Source organism: Labrus mixtus, chromosome 6 (assembly GCF_963584025.1).
Source record: "Labrus mixtus chromosome 6, fLabMix1.1, whole genome shotgun sequence".
Classification (NCBI taxonomy): Eukaryota; Metazoa; Chordata; class Actinopteri; order Labriformes; family Labridae; genus Labrus; species Labrus mixtus.
The window spans coordinates 20,059,085-20,080,924 of record NC_083617.1 but is presented as its reverse complement, the minus strand read 5'-3'; the positions used below and the strand labels follow the sequence as shown (position 1 = coordinate 20,080,924).

The 21,840-nt window shown below is 40.7% G+C and overlaps 3 protein-coding genes across 3 annotated transcripts in view; 2 read left to right on the top strand and 1 right to left on the bottom strand.

Annotated features, from left to right (window-relative positions):
• Positions 1-21,840, bottom strand: part of LOC132975683 (G-protein coupled receptor 4-like) — a 390,218-nt gene that overhangs the window by 11,712 nt on the left and 356,666 nt on the right. The gene's annotated exons all lie outside the window — the stretch shown is intronic.
• On the top strand, positions 2,504-4,283 carry LOC132976078 (alpha-N-acetylgalactosaminide alpha-2,6-sialyltransferase 1-like). The gene is made up of 2 exons (XM_061041014.1): positions 2,504-2,780; positions 3,146-4,283. The coding sequence occupies exons 1-2, from the start codon at positions 2,504-2,506 to the stop codon at positions 4,279-4,281; spliced, it is 1,413 nt and encodes a 470-aa protein (XP_060896997.1). The 3' UTR covers positions 4,282-4,283.
• LOC132975662 (ankyrin repeat domain-containing protein 1-like) lies at positions 12,668-20,505 on the top strand. The gene is made up of 9 exons (XM_061040373.1): positions 12,668-12,798; positions 13,830-14,012; positions 15,465-15,596; positions 16,589-16,696; positions 16,883-16,981; positions 17,195-17,293; positions 17,487-17,585; positions 17,880-17,978; positions 18,836-20,505. The coding sequence occupies exons 1-9, from the start codon at positions 12,772-12,774 to the stop codon at positions 18,926-18,928; spliced, it is 939 nt and encodes a 312-aa protein (XP_060896356.1). The 5' UTR covers positions 12,668-12,771; the 3' UTR covers positions 18,929-20,505.

Sequence of the window (21,840 nt, the reverse complement as noted above, 5' to 3'; positions counted from 1 at the left end):
AACCCCATAAAACTATACTTAGAGATGTGTGTTAATAGAAAATGCACACCTTAAAAATAATATGTAATGAGGTTCAGGTTCTGAAAAAAAGTTGAAGGAGCAAAAGTACGAAGATATATCACCATTTATTATTTGAATTAAGATAAGCCAACCAGCAATCAGTCAGAATTTAATAATTATTTTCAAAGACTAGATGAATGCAACACAATTTAGCCTTAACCTTTATACAAATTGCAATATGTATAGCTATATGTCTTATTGCCTTAAAATATAGAATCCACTGCACTGGATGACTTATAGGAAGAAAAAAAAGTCAAACAAATGTTTTTGCTTTGATGACAACTGCTGCTATATTTAAAAAATAAAACATTTTATGGACATTTTAATGTTTATATCTGTGAATGTTTTAATGTAGATATCATTTCCAAATTTTCAGAAAAACTGTATATAAAGTTTTCATACTAAACATTGCCACCAATTACAAATAAATGATATATACTATATTAATTATATATATATTACAATCTGCATGTGAGACTTATTCAGAAGCCCAGTTTTAAAACTGATATAAAAAATACAAGTGATTGTTCTTTGTGACCTACATAAGCAAAGAAGGCCTTTAGTGACAAGACTGACATGAGGTGTAAGACAAGACAATTTGAAGCACGTTGCAGACTGACCTTCTTTCTTTTTTACATTTTCCACAGAAAATATTCACAACAGGGGATAAACTTGACTGCAAATAAAATCAGGATATGATTTATTGTAAAAAAAAAAAAAAAAAAGACCTCCTTCACAAGGTCAGCAAAGATAAGATGTTGCCATTTTGTTCACTCAGGGTTGAGTTGTGGCCAGCAGTTAATAAACTGTCCTGTATTTTTGTCTAGGGCTGGTCTCTCCTTATTAACCCACTCTGTGTTTTTAGAGAGGATCTAAGTTAGAGGCGTGAAGGAGACTACAGAAGGATTAGAGATTGTTTATTCTCAGAGGTGACAGTTAGAAATAACTTGTAAAGGGTGACGCTGAAAATGTGTGTGCGCGCGCATGTGTGTGTCTCGTTACAGCAGGTGCTCGGTTCCTGCACTTGACCTCTGACCCGACTTTTATTACGATGATCACATGTTCACACGTGAAACCACCACACACGCAGTCACCCGGTGACCTTGAACGATGAATCTTCCTGATGAGAAACTTTTATGGCTGTCCATATATGCTGATGATTCCTTTGCTTAATCCCATCACATCTCCACTCTCTTAAATACCCTCATTACTTCCATCAGGCTCTCTGTGACTATTAATACACAGTGAGATGCTTCACTCTTAAGCTCTATTAGAACTCACACAGGAAGTGTTTACAGTGTGTGTGTGTGTGGGTGTGGGAGGGGGTAGGGAGCGGGGTCAGATGGACTGGGCTACAGCTTGTATCTCTTCGGTCTCACGCCACAGCATCCAAACTGACCTCATTCTTACACGGTCATAAACTGCAGCAGCAAAACAGCCTGTGTCATCCACACAAACAGCCTGTCCTTTTAAAAAACAAGCTCATGTGCAATAAGCATAGAGACAAGGAAAACATGGAGCGATGACCCCAGTGACATTATTCTGTTATTTCTACATCAAGGTACAATATGTTGCATTACAAGTAGAAGACTAGAAGCTCTGTCCAGGGTGTTGAAGTTAACCAAACCATGACGGGGATCAGAGGCTCAGGGGCGTTGACAGTTTGATCCCCATGCTCCTGTTCAAATGTCCAAGTGTCCTTTGGCATATCTGTAGGCCAGGCAAGACGGTGTGGTAGCCTGCTACCCACACTTTGGAAAGTTAAATGGAAAGTGTCTTCTCTAAGACATTTGTGGTTTTGCACTTGGTTGGTTAAATCATTTTAAATAATCTTGATAAATAACCCTCTCTGCTCAGCTAAAAGACGAGGACAGGCACTACTTTTAAAACATTAAAAGCATTCTAACACCAAGTTCAGAAATGTGGCTGTTGTGACAATATTTGCAGGAGAGGTTTGCTCAAGAGGTCAAGTTCAGTGAAGTGGACACTTAGCAGACATCTTGTCATGGCTCTCTCACTCTGTGGCTCCCTCCTGATTGAGGTTAATTCCTTTCACCTGCTCAAACCTGCACACCATCTCTCCATCTCCTCATCAACTCAGCAGTATATATACCCCGGCTCTCCATCCACTCTTGTGCTTGTTTTGTTTTTGAGTGTCATCCTGTTTTTCCTTTGCTTCAGGATCAACATTCACCCACCCGCCTTCCTGCTCAGCCATCTGCCTCAACCTGCTCTCTGGACTCAAAACCACTCAGTCACTTTCACACCCCCTACTCTGCTCTGGTCAGCCATCATCCCCTTCACTCTGCCAACCTCCGGTATCTTCAACCCACCTTCATCTCCATTTGCCACAATAAACCTCACTACCAATCAAACCCCTCTGTTTATGTGTCCCGCATCTGGGTCCTAAATTCACTGGTCGTAAAAGAACGATCTGGCCAACATGGACCCAGCAGACACGGACAGCCTCCGCCATGCAATTGCCAATCAAGGTGCCCTCGTGGGTCAGCGTGACCAGACTCTTCGCGACATTATGGAAACATTAAGGAACCTCTCAGTTGATGTAGCCCGGATTGGAGCTCATGTCTTCACACAACTCTCTCCTTCAACTCTGGCAGACCAGCCTAGCCCTGTTGCTCCTGTGCCTCAGGTAACTCAACTCACTCATCTTCCCAGAGAGTCACATGTCCCAGCACCAGAGCGCTATGCAGGAGACCTAGGTACGTGTGGGGCTTTCCTCTTTTTTTAAAACAGGTGCAAACAATTCGGCGGTCAATGGGCGAAAGTGTGCGTGTGTGTTTCTGTGTGTGCAGCTCCCTGTTCATTCAATCTCTCTGCGTCAGTAGACTGAGCAGAAGCCCTTCCCAACAATCACTCTGGGCGACAGGTAGCTACTAGTGCACGTCAGGTGCGGCTTTGTCCCCATAGCATCCGGGAGTCAAACAAAACTGTAAACTTCGCACCTAAGCTAATTGGACATCTTTTCCTCTGGCTGTCAGGGATGGCGCGCCACACTCCCAGGATTTTTTCGTTAGTGTGTGTAACCGTACTTGTGCTTTTACTGTTTGTTTTGGATATTTCTCAGAAAGCATCAGCCCATCTGCTTTGGTGGGATACAGAAGCTTTGTTGTTGACGGTGACTTTGAGTTCTGGGATACAAAAGCAAACTCGACTTCACCACCTGATGTGGTTAAAACAACACGTGGGGCAACACTTGGTAGTTCTACAAAGGGTGAGACTCCCATGCCTCCCCTGAACATAAATTCCTACAAGAGGCTTCCAATATGGGATTTTGAAGATGTTTATAACCAGGATGCCCCACCCAGACCGCAAACTTGTTCCCAGTCTCTGCGAAACTCAGAGGATGAAGGCTTCAAGGCGGCTTTCCTCAACATGAGCGAGTGGAACAGGCTGTCACATTTTAACAACCCTTTTGGTTTCATGGGTTACAAGTACAAAGACGTAATGGAGGCAGTGAAGTTGATCCCAAAGCCAAATGAGCCACTATTACCTCCCAAGCCAGGGAGCAATGGGTGTGTGAGCTGTGCTGTGGTGGGCACAGCAGGGATCCTCAATGGCTCTAAGATGGGGAAAGAGATCAATGATCACGATTATGTTATCCGGATGAATGGTGCGGTCATTAAAGGTCATGAGGAGGATGTAGGAAAGAGAACTGATATATATGTCCACACAGCCCACTCCATCACTGCATCAAAGTATTTGTTCAGGAAGTACGGCCACGCAGGTGCCCCTTCTGATGAGGGAATAAAATACGTGATGATTCCTGAGGGATTGAGGGATTATTATTGGGTCACAGGTCTTCTCAAAAGACAGAGGGTTGCGTCCGGCTTATTTCGCAACCATCGGCCATGGGCGTTCTACAGCGATCCGTTTGAGGAGAGTCGCTTTTATGTTCTGCACACGGATTTCCTCAGATACATACGAAACAGGTTCTTAAAGTCTAACAATGTGAACGCTAAATTCTGGCCGATTGTCAGACAGACCAACGGGGCATTTACTCGCTTCTTGGCTCTGCACACATGTGACAGTGTGAGCACGTACGGATTAATTACAGAGGACTTCAAGAAATACAACAACAACTACTACTTTGAGAACAATGTTAAAACACATATCATTTTCTTCATCAACCGTGACTATATATTGGAGAAGAATGCATGGAAAAAACTTCATGACACCAAAATAATGAGGCATCCCCAGTGACATTGTCTCAGACAGGGGTCCGCAGTTTATTTCCCAGGATTGGAAAGCCTTTTGTCAGGCCACAGGGGCCACTGTGAGTTCTCTCTGGTTTCCACCCACAGACTAATGGGCAGAGTGAACGGGCTAACAAGGACCTTGCAGTGGCTCTCCGTTGCGTTGCCGCCAGAAACTCGACCTCCTGGAGCACCCATTTGACATGGATTGAGTATGCGCACAACTCTCTATCAAGCTCTGCCTTAGGTATGTCACCATTTGAGTGTGCTATGGGCTACCAGCCACCCCTGTTCCCTGCACAGGGGGGATGAGGTCACGGTGCCGTCGGCCCAGGCCCACCTTCGCCGTTGCCGTAAAGTTTGGAGAGATGCTCAGGCTGCCCTGCTTCGCTCAGCTGATCGCAACAGTCGAATTGCTGACCGAACTACCAACCAGGTCAGAAAGGTTGGCTCTGACTCGAGGAAACTCTCTCCTCGTTTTGTGGGACCTTATGAAATAGCCGCTGTCATCAATCCTACTGTTGTTAAACTCAGATTACCTCCACATATGAGGATTCACCCCACTTTCCATGTGTCGCAGCTAAAGCCTGTTTTCACCAGCTCACTCGCTCCCCCGGATACCCCTCCACCTCAGCCCCGCATCATCGATGACCATCCTGCCTATACTGTCCGGCAGTTACTGGACGTACGCCGCCGGGGTCGAGGCTACCAGTATCTAGTCGACTGGGAGGGCTATGGCCCGGAGGAACGTTGCTGGATATCCCCAAAGTTGATTCTGGACCACTCTCTTGTCCGTGACTTCCATCGAGATCATCCGGTCAAGCCTGGAGGATTGCCTGGAGGCTCTCGTTGAGGGGGAGGTACTGTCATGGCTCTCTCACTCTGTGGCTCCCTCCTGATTGAGGTTCATTCCTTTCACCTGCTCAAACCTGCACACCAGCTCTCCATTTCCTCATCAACTCAGCAGTATATATACCCCGGCTCTCCATCCACTCATCGCCAGATCGTTGTTTCAACTACTGCGGTAGACTGCGGCTCAGGCTAATTAAGATTTTGAATGATTTTTGAAATTAATGTGCTAGTTTTGTTTTTGAGTGTCATCCTGTTTTTCCTTTGCTTCAGGATCAACATTCACCCACCCGCCTTCCTGCTCAGCCATCTGCCTCAACCTGCTCTCTGGACTCAAAACCACTCAGTCACGCTCACACCCCCTACTCTGCTCTGGTCAGCCATCATCCCCTTCACTCTGCCAACCTCCGGTATCTTCAACCCATCTTCATGTCTATTTGCTACAATAAACCTCATTACCAATCAAACTCCTCTGTTTATGTGTCCTGCATCTGGGTCCTAAATTCACTGGTCGTAACACATCTAGAGGGACCCCAGTGTCGGTCAATGAAAAAATTCCCTTTACTAGGCATAACTGTACGGTTTGTTATAATAAAAGGGGAGAAAATGAAAACTTCCCTTACACTTGGCATTAAAAATGAATAACGGGGCTGGTGGTGCAGTTTTTAGTGGAGATAGGGTTGAAATCAATATTCATAATGAATCTATTTCCTTTGTCTTTTTTCATTCTGCTCCTTGTTTCTCTGCTTGGTAGTTAAAATACAAATATAAAAAAATATATAATTTTCACCTTGACACTCATGACCTTCTGTGTCACAATCAACCCACTGATGAACATGTAAATAAGCCAGTGCAATGAGTCAGTGTTAGAGACTGAAGACCTCAGTATTTCCCATGTGATCCTTACACAGCCAATAAGATAATGTTGCTTGGCAACAAATAAGTTATTTTCCAGTAAATCATATTTTTGGCCAGTGCTGCTAAGCAACAAACTTTATTTCCACAAGATATTTTCCAGAGGGATCACCTGAACCCACCAGGTCCTAAAGCATCTTTGTGCATCAGTGTTGCAGTGGAAAGACAAATGCTGAGTCCTGCTGTTGTAGGAGAACGCTGAGGTTGTATTGACCAAGAGTTATTGAGCACTGTTGAATTTTAAACTAACCAGCTTCATTACTTCCTCCGGTCTTTTGTCTCCTCCAGACTTATATGTCAGACAGAATATAACTCTAACATAAATTATGCTGGAGCAGGTGGTGTAAGCATTTTGATTGTGTCAGTTTAGGTCTCAAAGGCAATCAAACAGACTTATAGAGGGTAATAAGACAAGAAAAAGAAATGGAAACACTGAACAAGCATTGATATTTAGTCCATGTTCACACATCAGGAGTAGTTATGTTCAAAGGCTAGCTGTTGAATTACAGTATCTGCACTACTCCAAATATCAAGGATACCCTTTAATTCTAATTGTACTTTCTATCCCCAGTTTGTCTTAACGGATTGGTCCAGCATCACAATGTCTCAATTAATTTCTATACATACGTTTACCAGCCCCCCTTGATCCACCAGTTCTGTGCTGACATAAAGGCGGCTTGTAAAATTGTGGTAGTCAAGTTTTAAACGAAACAAGTGTTAGAAGAAAAAAACAATGGAGCAGCTAAAGAAATCATGCAATGCTTTCACACTCACACCTAATAAAGATAATCACGTTTTTTTTTTACTAAACATTAATCAATCAATCATTATTTGTATAGAGCCAATTCATAACAAGCGTTATCTCGAGAAGAGCATATGGGATAATAGGCAGGAAGGATTTCTCCTTTGTATTCCTCGCGTTCCTGTTGTCCACACTTCCTTGCTGCTGAGTTGGAGGTTGCAGCACGCTGTGCATGAATGAGGACAGTGGTGGTTGTGGGGACGGCACAGTCCGATGGGGTGGCTGGGCGTCAGGTGGGTGATATGACACAGTGGTTAATACCTAAGCTCCTTACTTAATGCCAAAATCCAAAAATCACTGCCTCTAACTTCTTCAAAAAAAGAGTTGGTCATCCTTTAACAAATGTTTTAAATTACATTACATGGTTTCTCATCTTTGGCTCCCTGTCCATTGTCAGAGTTTTTATTAATTTAAAGATTTAACAAATTACTTTTTAAGATTTACTTGTTAATTCAACTTTATCTCTGTACCATAATTCTGCCCTGCTGTATATAAATTAATATCATCATTTTCTATTTGACTGACAGTGTTCTTTATAAAAGCTGTTTTGATAGTTCTTTATAAATAAAGTTATTATTTTTGATAATGTAATATCAATGACTTTACTGAAACCAGAAGTTCCAGTTTTACTTTTGTCAGTCTGTACCTGAGAAAAAAGGCACATTGCTTTGGAACTGAAGGGTGGCAGAAAATAATAAATCATGGAATCAAATCACCCTATAAAAACACACACTCCTTGGGATACTGGTCCATTTAATTTCACATTTGGTTGCACTGTGTGTCCAAAAGCCCTCATATACAAATATGACTGAGCGCTACTTTTCTACCAACATGTTTCATGTCACTTTTCATATCATCCCATCTCTGTTGTCATTCCCCTTCCTGTCTAATCTGACAAACGGGGCAGCAGTGTGACAAATTAGCTTTAAATTTCATCGCTGTCACAGTTACAGCTCTCTCAGACGGATGAATAAAGGACGGTCAGGGGGCTGCGGAGCCCGCAGGCTCTTGTCAGAAAGCAAACAGTGTTTTGAATTACAGCCGGACGTTTTGTCTCTGTGAGTGAAGGATTGTCTTCATATGATGACACACTCGTAAACAGCGCTGAGGTGCTGCAATCGATCTCTTGAATACAGTGCCCCCTCCAACCCCCGAATGAGGATAGTGGGTGAGGGGAGAATTTACACGCCTAATAATAGAATAAACTAGATATATTTCCAGAGAAGGAATTCAGCACGCGTCCTATTTATAATTACAGAATCCCATGATGTATCCCTCAGGGTTTAACGCTAAACCAGTCTAAGACTAACACCATGCTGCTGACCAGGCTGCGCAGACACTCAACACACACACACACACACACACACACGCCGTATAAAGATAGTGTCATCTTCACACTCCCCTTTAGGTTGCTGACAAATATGAGAGAAGAATATAAGGCGTGTGTTTGAGAGGAGGGAGCGGCCACTTAAATAGGCACAAGGGACAGTATTTTAGTGACCTGCACTATTTTTATTTTGTCTCACTCTATGAGCCAAGTGAATATGCATGCAAAAAGCCAAAAACATGATATTGCTGCACCTGATGGAGCCGTGTATGGGAGGGCAAGTCGGGGGATTTCCTGAGGTAAGACGTGACGTAAAAAAACAACGCGGAAGTAGCGGCCGAAGCAACAGAGTCCGCTACACGACGATGATCGTGTGTAGTCCAATAGACTGATGAAAACATCCACAAAAGAGCAGAGAACAACATACTGACGAACAGAAAACATAATGCAGCCGTTTAATTACGTGCACAGAGATTGTAGTGGTCGCGTGCAGACACTTTAGGTAGTCACTGTATATAAACTCTTTCTATTGGCTCGAGGTGAATTCTCCGGAGAATATGCTGCGGTGTTCACATATCAGCTCACTCAGACTTTCTGTGGAAAAAAATACTAGGGGTCTGGCCGAAGAAATTCCGGGTAAAGTCTGCGCGAAAAATTTGGATGTTTGCGTTCACATATAGCCTAAAGCCCCTCCGGGTAGCCTAATCTCCGGAGTTTTTCAGGAGATTTCCGTATGTGTGAAAAGGGTTTATGGGTATTTTTAAGCTTCCTGTTTTAGTAATATTTGAGAAGAAAAAAAACAGAAATTATTCATGGAATACAGGTCATGGAAAATAAGCGTGCATACCTTATTGATTTATGGATTAATGTCAATAAACACAGCAGCAAATGTTGTACGCCTGTAACCCCAACGGCGGCTGACTCATGACATCACTAGGAGATGTGTTGGTTCTCACCAAGTGGCAAACTCTGGTGTTGAAAAATGAAGCCAATGTGGAATTGCAAAAATCTAAAGTTCCTTGAGCGATAACTTGAGGTTGGCTGCAAAAGCAAAGCAATCACCCTTTAGTCCCATATTAAGCTGCTCAATATATCAACAGAAAAAAACATTTATTTATTGGTAAGACCTGCACGACAGCTGAATTATCTGTTTTTATTTTTTAATTTGGCCGAGCCGTATTCATTTATTTGTATAATAATTGGCGTGGCTGATATGAGTGACAGGTGGAGGAGCAGAAACCAATGAGTGATGTCACAGAGACTGTGTCCATACAGTCAATGATTCTCACCTAGCATCCTGGAGTCAACGGCTTTAATTAAACATTTTTTTTAATGTTCAGTAGAACTCCCCAACACCTACAGAATTTGATTCGTAATGATACAATTCATGATAATAGTTTGTGTTTTTTTTTTGTTTTTTTTTACTGTCATTGTCTCTCAAAACATGGAAAAGTGGTACTAAAGATAATCTCTCAGGGTACAGAAGGTTTAAACTGTTTGGCTAAATTTGTGTGAAAATAATTCTCATTAACCAGGGTTATTGAACATGATTATAGGGTAAATTAACTTCAATCAGGAGAGACAATTGAATAAAGACAATTATTTATTACAATGAAATATGGAAATGTTTCTTGACAGAAATATTTTGGCGCTTGGACTCTATGGGGTGGGCGATGTGTAGAATGACAATTCTTAGCAACTGCAGAATAGATCCCCCCCATGGAGTCCGGACACTGGTGGTGGTGAAACTGATGACTTGATGAGACTGGGATGAGAAATGATGGATGATGATTCTGCGAGATGGCGGTGTTGGGGAGGTGGAGGGGCGCAGCACGAAACATCAGCATGAAGGAACTAAGAGAGAGAAAGAACCATATTTAAAAGGGGAGCAGAACGATGATACGTTGAAAACGAGGGCAGAACACCATGCCATTGGTTAGGTGAGTACCGCTGACGAGACAGCTGATTAACCAATGACAGCGGAAATGAGAGTAAGCGTGCAAAAAAGATGAATGAGAAGACCCGATCGTGAAGGCAGTTATATAATCTTCCTTACTGAACTTACGCTAGAGCTTCATTGACTGTCAACATTTTTAAACTGTTACACACACACTATTTCATAAGGGCACCATAATGTCCCTGCTCGTTATCTTTTTGGATTGTGTCAGAACAGCAGGTTCAGCTAAACACACACTGCCCTTGCAGTTGTGCACTTGAGCAAGACACTTAACAACGTTATTCTTGCACAGCAAACTCTTCTTCAGCTGATGTTAAAAATGGTGTGCAGTAACTTTGAAGGTCTCCATCTCAAACAGTTTCTCATTTTTACCTTCTATTTCAGTCACAAGGTCAGCCTTAAAAATAGCTCACTATAAATTCACTTTGAGAGGAAGGGAAGGGTCGGACTTGTACAACAAGGCTGCTGTTGGAGACTGCTCAGTTTTAATGTGAAAGGACCAAGGAAGAGTCAGTAAAGTAGACCAATGTTACTTTTCAGATTTCAATTTGACTCTTGAGCACTTTTGGTTTTGTCTTACTATCCTTATAGATATTCATTCTGCGATTTGGATAGTTGTTGTACCCAAAGGGTGTTTCAGAACTATTTGCAATAAAAATGCATTAACAAATGTTATGTTGTTAACAATATCTTCCTCTAGACTAGAATTAGTTTACTAAAAAAAAATCTTAAAAGTTGAAAACATTTTAGTAACACATTTTGTTGTACCGGATAATGATTTCACAGACAGCCTGAACTTTATTGACTGTATCCGAAGAAAAGGATTAGATCAATTTCAATTTATGAACCGTTTTAAGTAAATTTCTTGATGACTGTTGGGGAATTACAATGGAATTATTTACAGCTGAATGATTATTTTTTCAGCTGTACAAGTAAAGAAGTGGTGTTGTCAGGTAAGAAAAACAATGTAATCTAACTTTAGACTATCATGACTTTGAATACAGCATTTCTACATGCACATTTGTAAATTAAGCTATTTTTGTGCATTACACCTTATGCTGTTACTCTATGGCCTCTGATTGGTCAGCACAGGCAGCGTGTGAACGTCTGATCCAGATAAGTGATTGTCAGAGCATGGACTTTACATCGTTCTGGGATGTGTAATATGCTGTTTGACAATGTTTACCAGCATGAAAAGAAGCACCTGATATGACGTCAGAGACGGCTCGCTGTCAGACAGTGAGGAACCATTTGACCTGACCTTTGACCGCGATCCGTGATTGGCTGCAGTGCAGCGAAAGGTGCGGTCAGTGGTTGGAATTTTGACTATTTATTTCTTTACCACCATGAACTTGACTCCTAACAGTGATATCACTGCATATCTGTGGCCACATGCCCAGTGTGACAGGACACTACCGAAGATGGTCTATTTTTAAGATGATGACTCACTCTGTAGTTGACAGTAAATGAAAAGTTGGTTACTGAAAAGGCATTGCATTATTTAACATACTATTCTTCTGAAACTGATTAAGCATGTTTTAAAAGTTTTGATTAAAAATAACAAATTATTCTGTTGTTTATTTCAGAATTTATGCTGCTCTGCACTTTTCTGGTGGAAATAAATCAATATTTACATTTTAACTATAACTGTTGGAGTCTGTGGACAGCATTGGTGAGTCTTACAAGTGTCTTGTTTTGGGGCAAAAGGTTGGAAACTTGTCCTGTCCAGGCACACGTTTATAGTGTTTTCGCATTCTGATTTGGAGAAACTTCCATTAGGTGTAGCTTCTGTCTTCAGTTTTGAAATAAATTAAAGCAAACTAGATTTAATGGTTTAGAAAACTGTCTACCCACAGATTATTTAATTGGTAAATTAGAGATGGCATCATAAAAGTAAATTAATCTTCTACTAAAAATTCTACATGTTAATTTGTGTTGAGCAGTACAGCATTCATAGAGCAGATTTTATTTTTAGCAATCTTAAGAAATGTCAAATATTTTGTAACATTGGATGGATGGATGTATAGGCTATACTATATTGATCCTTTGTGGAAAATTACACTGTTGCAGAAGCTGCTGTTGACCTAATTTTGAGTTTCTGAACTTTGTGTGAGAGATATGTTTGATTGCTCATGATATCCATCTGAACTTTATATCAGAATATTTAAATGATTAAGTTCTTGTGTTCTTGTGTAAAAAGTCCATAACAGTAATGATGGTCCAGACTTTAAAACTATCAGGTATCCTCTAGTTCCTGTCTGTCCTTGATATTTAATCCCATGATGACTGAATGTTAACCATCTGTTTGTTAGTCAGGGTGACACCTCTTACTCTTAATCCATCTTTGCACGATGACATAGTGAAGCCTACAGCAGCCCAAACTGGGCAGTGATGATAGTGGGAGGAGCTGGGTATGAAGGTGAGGGGGGGGGGGGGGGGGGGATGTTGCTAGCAGAGAGCGTGCCAAATGAGCACATGAGGGCAGTAATGTGATCTGAATTGAGTGACAGGCCCCCTATTTTTTCTGCAGAGAGTATAAGAGGCCAAAGGTCCGACTGCAGACAGAAGAGACAGACAGAGAGACGCTGAACATCACAGCAGAGGACCAGTGGACTTTACTCTACCTCCAGATACTTACAGAAGAAGAATGGGACTGCACAGTGTTGAGGAACTGGTAAGATCTGCTTACATGAGCTAATATGGCACAGTGGGGAGCAATCTTTTTTGAGCTAAAGAAATACTTTAAATGGAACTAATTAAAGAGCTAAACAAAACAAAAAAGGAACAATAGTTTTTTTTTTTTTTTTAAGTTCTCAAAATTTGATGAACCAAGAAGTCTTTGTTCAGTACTTCTATTCTTTACATACATACAAAAAAAAGAGAGGAAATTATGTGTGGTGGTGACTGTCTGCTGGGGACTGCTAGTATATCTTTTTCCAGCATACATTCTGGATTTGCCATGCTCGCTATCATTCACAACAAATGTAAACATACCCTCAAAGGGAGGTTAATTCAAGATGAGGATGACCTCACGCTTCTTACCTACAAATAGGAAACTTCACAACTGAAGAGAATTAGATAATTGAGACCGAAATACAGACAATCATTCAAACCGTTCACAACCCCTACAACTAACTTTAAGCTTCCTTTGGTTTCTTTCACTTCAATGCTTCATTATCCTTTAAGCCCTGAGTGCTTTGAAGGCAGAAAGCTCAATTACAACTTAGTTGATGTAAAGTATGTAATCACAGCCATTTCTCTATTAAAACTCATTGTTACTTTTTAAACATGGATTATATTTATGGTTTCTATTCCACAGTGATACGTTTAATAAAATGAATCAGTTGGATGTCAACATGAGTCACTCAATAAAATGTAAACAGTCAGTAAGGAGTTTAGCTGTGTGTTAATACAGTATGTTGGATACTTTGCTCTGTTAGTTACAGTGGCTGCTCATAACCTGCACCAACTAAAACGAGAAATCAAAATGTGTGGATCTCTGACCAGTTTAGACCCCTTTTTTTGGATCTCATGTAAGCTAAACTTAAAGTTCGATCTTTCCATTACTATACGATCTACGCGACTTATCTACCAAGAAGCTCCCTCACATACCAAAAATAAAGATATATTGTTGACTATAAATTAAGTACAGGGAGGGAGCTTTTGCGTTTTTATGAAGTTTAATTGTATTAACATTTCCTTCAGGTGTCCAGCAAGAGGACAGAGGGCAAAGAGGCGGTCGACTTCCAAGGGGGCGTGTATGAGGCAGCTGTCAATCAAGAGAAGCAGGATGACCGCAAGTCCCATAGAGAGCTGGTGGACGGGGGTCTGTCCGAGGAGAGCGACAGTGGCAGCGAACATGAGGAAGTCAGCGTGGCAGCGCTCAATGTGAGAACAACACCAACAACAAATAAACAACAGTGCAGTGATAGTTGTTATCAGTGTACATAGAGAAGTCACTGAACTACCACTTATTCAAATTTAAAACAAAGTCAAACTCAAGCTATACAGTTAAAAGCTTTGAATTGATAAGAGAAGTGTCAGCTGGTATAGTAGACCATGACAGGGCTCTTTGGATATATCATTTGTGTTGATGCAAGCGCATTCAAGTGGTGCTTTGAGGTCATTGGTCTCTGATTCAGGTGAAGATTTTATTCACTTTTATTTCATTTTTATTTTCAAAAATGATTTGTCATCATTAGTCTCAATAAATCACAAACAAAGGCTAAGTGATCTTTCAGCCTATGGATACAATCTGCCTCACATAAGGCTGCATGCTGTCGTGGTTTCAGTAGTCAAAGTGTAAGTAATGAAAACCAACACTTAGTCCTGAGAAATAAAGACATTTAAACTCTCTTCTATTGTTAACAAAGGTCATTTAAAATAGGTAATAGTGTAGGTGTTAGTCCTATATTAATGCAAGTAAAATAAGGAACTGTAGAAGTATCAGAAGAAAAACAAGAATACCTTCAGGAAGGTATAATAACTCAGCATTCATTCCCCACTTTTCACAGTTTGAGCCTTTGCCTTAACATCTGGTTACATCAGAGGTCATTTAATCAAATCAATTAATTCTACCTCTAAAATCAGTCAAACATGGTACTCACATCTCACACCAGGACACGGCTGACGTTGGTGAGCATATTCAGCTGCCTCTTATGAATGTGTCTTTAGTTCAATGCTGCCACTTGGTGGCCTTTGTGAGAATATCAGATTACTCTATTCAGGGTTTAACTGGACTCCAAACTTTCTTTTGGATGCTGACTTTACTTTCTGGAAATAAAAGTTAATAAAACATACAAAAATGCAAACACATCAATTACATTTATAGTATCAAAGGTTAAAAGGAATGTTAAATGAATGATTCATCATACTTATAATTCATTTGTCATAAGATAATACTCGTGTAGATGATGCTAACCACATTTGACTGATTTTTAGTCTTTACAGGTTAAGCCAAATAAATTTGAGACTTTATGAATGAATGGATGATAATGGAATTATAGAGAAGAAAAGATTAAATGTTATTAATTTACATTAAGGGAACTGACTTCATTCATTCTTCGTACCATCATTTTTTAATTATCATATATTTATGGTACATGTTAACTGAAATCTTGGCATTTATTGTGATGTCTACAGTATGTTACACTAAAAATGGTTTGCAAGCACATTTCACTGCCACCTTTTTTTGCATTTAAGGACAGGACACACAGTGTGACTGAACTTTAGGTCTTTTTTTAATAAACTTAAAAATAGAAGTTGCTCATCACATCAGGTTTCTTCATTAACTGTTGTTGCTTTGTGCTGAATCCTTCTTGTTTGTCATTATCCTGTCAGACGGATAAAAGCGGCAGGCTGAAGTTGGAGACGGTGGACGACCTGTTCAACATCCTGCAGCTGAAGAAGAGGAGGAGAGAGAGGAAGGTCCCTGTGCACAAGAAGAGACAACAGCCAGAGCCTGAGACTGTGGTGAGCTTTTATTATTTCATCTTTTTGAAGGCATGTCTTATTCACAAATTCTGGCCTTGGTTTTTTTAATATAGAAAAATAATGTTTTCTAAACTTAGTGGCTTTTTGAAAAACAAATGATACCGTTTTTTTTATTTTAATTCTGCCAGAGGAATGACTTTTGAAAGCTAGGCTAAGCCCTCATGTGGCCACCTCTACTAGAGGTTGAAGAGAGTTGAGAAGAGTGATACTGGCCGTACCAGATTTAAGAGCATAGTTGTGGAATGTATATTATATTCCTTTTGGCTTTGTAGTGCATTTGATAAGTTGATTGGCTAAAGGAAATACAACATTCTAAACAAAGAAAACCAAACCCCGTTTGAACGAAATTCCTTCGTTTTTCCCACCCACAAAAACTGATCAACATAAATAAATGACACAGATATCTGTTTCTGAAAATTAACCGCACACATTTGTTTTCATTTAAAGAGTTGTACGTGTTGATCAATGATTATCAGGCCCGCCCACAGAAATGGCTGGGCTCCTAAAAGCCCCAGTGAAAGGGCCCTACCAGGATATGATGTCATTATATCAACTTATGCACACCCCATCAGTAGTGTTAATGCTAGCCTCCTAGCTGACATTAGCTCCCTCTGCCTGGCTCCCAACAGCCTTTGGAGCCTACTAAAATAAGTTTAACAATTTCTTGTTGGGGTCAAATGCTCTAGCCAGCTCTTTCCTTTTCTTCTTTTTTTTCGAGCATCCTCACTCTGTGCAGGTGCTTGAGTCACTACTGATTGCAACATAACTGGCACAACAGGATTGACTATGTTTTCTTACCTCCTTGGGCCCTCCGCATGCGACTGGGCCCCAGACAGCATTCCCCTTTATCCCCCCTTGTGGGCTGCCTTGTTGATTATTAAACAGAACCAACACCTCGGCTTTTAACCTGTAGGCCTAGCTCATGAATGTACTTTGTATCTTATCTTTTTTGTTTTGCATATACCTTCCAGCCAGAGTATGTGGATGAGCAGCTTTTTCTGACAGCAGCCATGGAGAACAAAGTGCCTGTGGTGGAAAAGTACCTGACTGATGGAGGAAACCCAAACGCAGCAGACCACGTAAGTTTGACACTGAAACATCTGCGTCTGGAAACTTTTCAAAGTCGCAAGGGACATCCATGAAAATAAGAGCAGAGGCTTTGATATTGATCTAATGTTATATTAAGAATTGTTCAAATAAAGTAACTGATGGATAAAGCAAAATGTATAAAGCAGCTGTTTGTCTCATAATACTTTCTCTTATAGTTTCAGAGAACAGCTCTGCACAAAGCCTCGTTTAAAGGACACGTGGACGTCATGAAAAGACTCCTGGAGGCTGGAGCCGCCATCGATAAAAAAGACAAGGTGACTGATGATTGTTCTGTTTTTTTAACGTATATTTAGAATACACCATAATAAAGTTATAGAGACACACCCAGCACAGAGACAACATCTGTCTAACAGGGTGTGTGTGTGTGTGTGTGTGTGTGTGTGTGTGCGTGTGTGCGTGTGTGCGCGTGTGTGCGTGTGTGCGTGTGTGTGCGTGTGTGCGTGCGTGCGTGTGTGTGTGTGTTTCAGCTGGAGGCCACAGCGGTGCACTGGGCCTGCAGAGGAGGCAGCCTGCCTGCCCTGCAGCTCCTCCTCGACCAGGGAGCCAAGTTCACCTACAGAGACAAGGTGAGTTCGCACACTGAGTGAGGGAGAGGGGTTACTATAGGTCATCTATGATGTCATCTATAGGATGGAACACAACTCCCTAAGTCTGTGATGATTAATGAGTTCATGTTCAATGAATAAAGATGAGGCCTTTTGCTGTTTTCTTTACTTTTTTTCCATTCATCATCAATCTGAACTGCTCTCCTCTCCTCAGCTGCACAGCACTCCTCTCCACGTCGCTGTGAGGACGGGACACTGCGAGTGTGCCGAACATCTCATTCACTGTGGAGCAGATGTCAACGCCAAAGACAGAGTAAGACATGAAACAGAAATTCACTCACTCATAAAGTTGTGCAATATCTGCAAATATAAATTTAAATTAAAAACACTATAATTAAGCTCTCTATTAAGTGCCAAGTCACTGTAGCAGAGCTGTGTTGAGGAGCTGCCAGTGTCAGCTGCAGCCCTTTTTCTTACAAGCATAATGAAAATATTTTCTCTGGTTAATTTCACACTCTGGGGGATGCCTTTGATTACATTGTGAAATAAATGCCAGTAAACAATAACCTAATTACTGTGAATCTGTTTTTTTGTTTCTGTGCTGAAGGACGGAGACACGCCCATGCACGATGCTGTGAGAATAAACAGGTTCAAGATGATCAGGCTGTTGATGATGTACGGAGCCAGCCTCAACACCAAGAACTGTGTAAGTACACAGAAAACACCTGAAAGATGCTCTGAAAATATATGTTGTTTCCATTTTTTTCTTTTAATTTCCTTTTAACAAACACATTTTCTGTAACACATAGGTAGCATTTTCAGAAGACTTAGGCTATTACACGTGATTAAATCTCACACCTGTTTATGATAAATCTTTGAATCCAATCTGCACGATACCCAAAGTTATTTTCTCAACCACTGGATGCAAAAGAAAAGCAAACACAATATAGTGTGCTGGTGTTTTCCCAAGCATGGCGCTACACCGGGGCTACGGGTAACTAAAGCCCACTCACAAAACTACATCGCTTCCATTAAGCCCCTCTGCATCACAGGCCTGTAGTTTTGATTATTGATTGGAAATAAACTGAAGAAAGAGCAGGGCTTTAAGTGCTCATTCAGTGCGTATGCAGAAAATAAGTTGTCTTCCGTGCCTCTCTATGTAAACATAATTTGACAGTGTTAGCTTGTGTTGTGGTCTTTCACAGCTGGATTTGAAAGGCACGACATAGAGCCCATCTTCTTGCAGCTTACATAAATCCAGCCAACATCATTGTCAAGGCGACGGCTAGGGACAAAACTAGTTATTATGCAGAATTTAAATCTTAGAAAGTTGCTCTGATGTCAAGACAAACAAGTGTTTTCTCAGCACCTCCACGTATTGGTCAAAGCCCCACTTTAGCACCGGTAGAGAAAAAATCCTGGAGCCGAGCCTGTGTTTTCAAAAAGCCTGCACACCTGACGTGCAGTGACACGAGTAGTTGCAATAATGATTCAAATCTTCTTCTAGTATCAATAACACATTGTTTAAAGGCTGCATGCTTGTGTATTTTGTCTCCTGTGCAGGATGGAAAAACTCCGATGGAGACGCTGTATTCGTGGCAGAACGGAGCCAAGAGCCTCATGTGCAACTTCAGCCAGGAGAAACCCAACCAGTGAAACCAACACATTCCAGTAAAAATCAGGAATACAACAATGAGATTCAGCCACATATGACAAAAACATATATTTTTCCACTTTCTTTGAGTAATTTGCATTTAGTTCAGATTATGAACTGCTCGCTCACATGTTGACTGACAGCACTCGATGCCCTCAAGAAGTAACTGCTAATAAATCTAAGCTTGGCCCAGATGGAATCGTTTGAGTGCTGAGATGTGTCATGACTAGATGGCATCAGTGATGTGACCTTCTTCTTGTTCAGGGATTTGAGCTTCTCACCTTTCACACTTTCTCCTGGAGCCATTTGGCAGGGTGTTGTTTTCTCATCTGCAGTGATAATTAAATGCAGGTAAGCTCTTGTTGAGAGTAAAATGGGAGGATCAACAATGTTGTTACTCAAGGATGTTTCTAGCAGTGTGATGATTAGCACTGATAGATTGATGGAGCGCAAAATATTGCTGGACAATGTCTCCGCTGACGGCATGAAGATTGTTTTGTTCTTTTTCTTAACTTTTTTATTGAAGCTGAGTTGAAGTCAGCTGTGCTCCATCTAGAAGATGACATATTTATTGATTCATGAGAAATGTTCGCTTTCAGTTTCTTGGTTTTCATTGATTTCACTTGACACCGTATACTTAATATTTGAGTGACAGTGTAGTGTTAACCGTTAGCTGGTTTAAGAATGTGTTTTTTATATTTCAAGCAATAACTTAGACTTATTAGTAACTGATGGATGATGACTGGGCCTGTATTGCTTTAGGTTTTACAGATGTACATGTTCAGGATCAACTTTTCTCACAGTTGCATTGGATCGACAGCATGTCAACCAATTCCACTGTGAAACTGTCATTTTATTATTGTTTATATTCATTCTTACTTTATGTTTTTCTTCAGCTGAAAAGTAAGGAAGGAGGGACTAATCCTCCCGTTACTGGGAGATGAAGTGTGCATTTGAAGGGGCAGGATGTAGTAAGTCTTTGGATCAGGTTGAGAAAAATCTCTCCACTTGTTGGTTTGTTGATTATCTGCAGATTTGTACTCATTAAACCATTCTATTAATTCTCTAAAAGGGCAAACTCAAAAATGTCCACAACCCTATAAACCATAATTTTGTATTTGTTTGTAAGGCATCAATTTCCATTTTTTATAAACTGGAGCTCAATTTGAACTTCCCAAGTCATAGATATGAATCAAAGGTTCCACTAAGAAAACAAAGAAAGAGCTTCAATTGGCCCCTGCAGTACCACACCACTATCATGACATCTGATTATGTACCGGTGAGGATATCGTGGGGCTATAATCTCTCCAGACTTCATGTTAAACACATGTCCTCATCCTCACTTTGGACAAAAGCGTCTGCTAAATGAAAACATGAAACCTTGTGTTTGAAATCATAAAAGTGTAAGAGAGAGAGGAGAAGCTGAAAAGTCACAGTTGGTTCAGAGGATGTTTGAGAAGTGTTCATTAAAAAGGTTGTGAAATATTGATTGTGATAAAGGATATTTCTTAATGTTTAAGATGATTGTACATTTTGCTTTGTATTTATGGATTGGCTCAATAAAACTGAATTTGAATTTTCTTGAATTGAGAGTTAAACGCAGACACATTGTTACGCTTGAGTTTTAGGGTTTGGACCCCAGAATGCAGAGCACGGAAACAAAAGTCAGTCTTAACATGTTTTAATGTAGCAAAATAAAAGGCTTGAGGCAGTTGGTGGCAATAGAGGACGGGCTGGCGCAGGAGAACTCGGAAACAGCAAGGCCAAACAGAAATCTAAAACAAGGAGGTGAGGCTCACCAGCAGGCTGCACACAAAAACAGAAAACAGTTCAGTCCACGACACAAGAACAAAAAATCACGTTCAAAGTGCTTCCAGGTAAGGCTAGTAGTGTGACCCAGTTACTGACTGCAAAAGGAATAATCTGGCACAGGTGTTGAGTCTTGATCTGTCTTTAAGGCCAGAGTGATGACCTGATGAGATTCAGGTGCTCCTCGTTCCAGCTCAGCCAGCCACGCCCTCCACTGCACACACACTGCAAGAGAGAAAACAGAAGGAGGGGAAACAAACACAAAGTGACACCAAATGTATCAAAAGGTAACACCATGACACACAAATGGGTAACAACAGAGGGAATGAAACTGTACTTAGCGCAATAAATATTTAAAATATAATCAAGCTATAGTCTGTGAGATGTCAAAGAGAAAGAAAATAATGATAAGAAAAAACTTTTTGGTTAATCAGTCACGCCCTGCTAAGTGCTAAGGCTAGCTCTTTAACTCAGTCAAATGCCAAATGGAGCAGAAACAAATTCAGCCAGTCTCACAGATGACTGGAGTAGATCCTCAAGTATGTATTAATTCAAAAATAGACTCTGAATCATGAATCCAGAATCGTTTTGAATCTAAAGTATAGAATTTTCAATCGAATCTTGACCCCCGAGAATCGTAATTGAATATAATCATGAGACACCCAAAGATTCCCAGCCCTTCTACCTAATCTACAAATGATCCCTGTGAGTCATCTGCTGCTCTACCATGCTACACGTTCAGGAGTCAAGATGTTTTGCCTTGGAACAAAGTCAGAATTGCAGTGACTTTACGATGGAAAATGACAACAGGCAAACATATACTCATGTTACACAATGTTATCATCAAGAGGAGGGTAAGGAGAGATATTGGAACATTTGGTCCCTTTAATCATGTCTATCTTCATGCCATCCAGGTAACAGGTGTACATTTGATGTCCCATGAATTGATTTAAACCCCATGTATTTAAAGTAAAAGAAATAAAACAAACCATGGTATCAAATCTTTTGGAATAAAAATAGGCCTCATTCTCATTCTCCTTGTTCAGGCAGACTTACAACCACTTCTTTAAGCAGACGACGAACATGATTGATCAGAGAGCTGCTT

Coding starts and splice junctions, on each gene's coding strand:
- LOC132976078 (XM_061041014.1), top strand. CDS start 2,504: ATGGACCCAGCAGACACGGACAGCCTCCGCCATGCAATTGCCAATCAA. Junction 2,781..3,145: donor GCGCTATGCAGGAGACCTAG/GTACGTGTGGGG, acceptor GATATTTCTCAG/AAAGCATCAGCCCATCTGCT.
- LOC132975662 (XM_061040373.1), top strand. CDS start 12,772: ATGGGACTGCACAGTGTTGAGGAACTG. Junction 15,597..16,588: donor AGCCAGAGCCTGAGACTGTG/GTGAGCTTTTAT, acceptor TATACCTTCCAG/CCAGAGTATGTGGATGAGCA. Junction 17,979..18,835: donor GCCTCAACACCAAGAACTGT/GTAAGTACACAG, acceptor TCTCCTGTGCAG/GATGGAAAAACTCCGATGGA.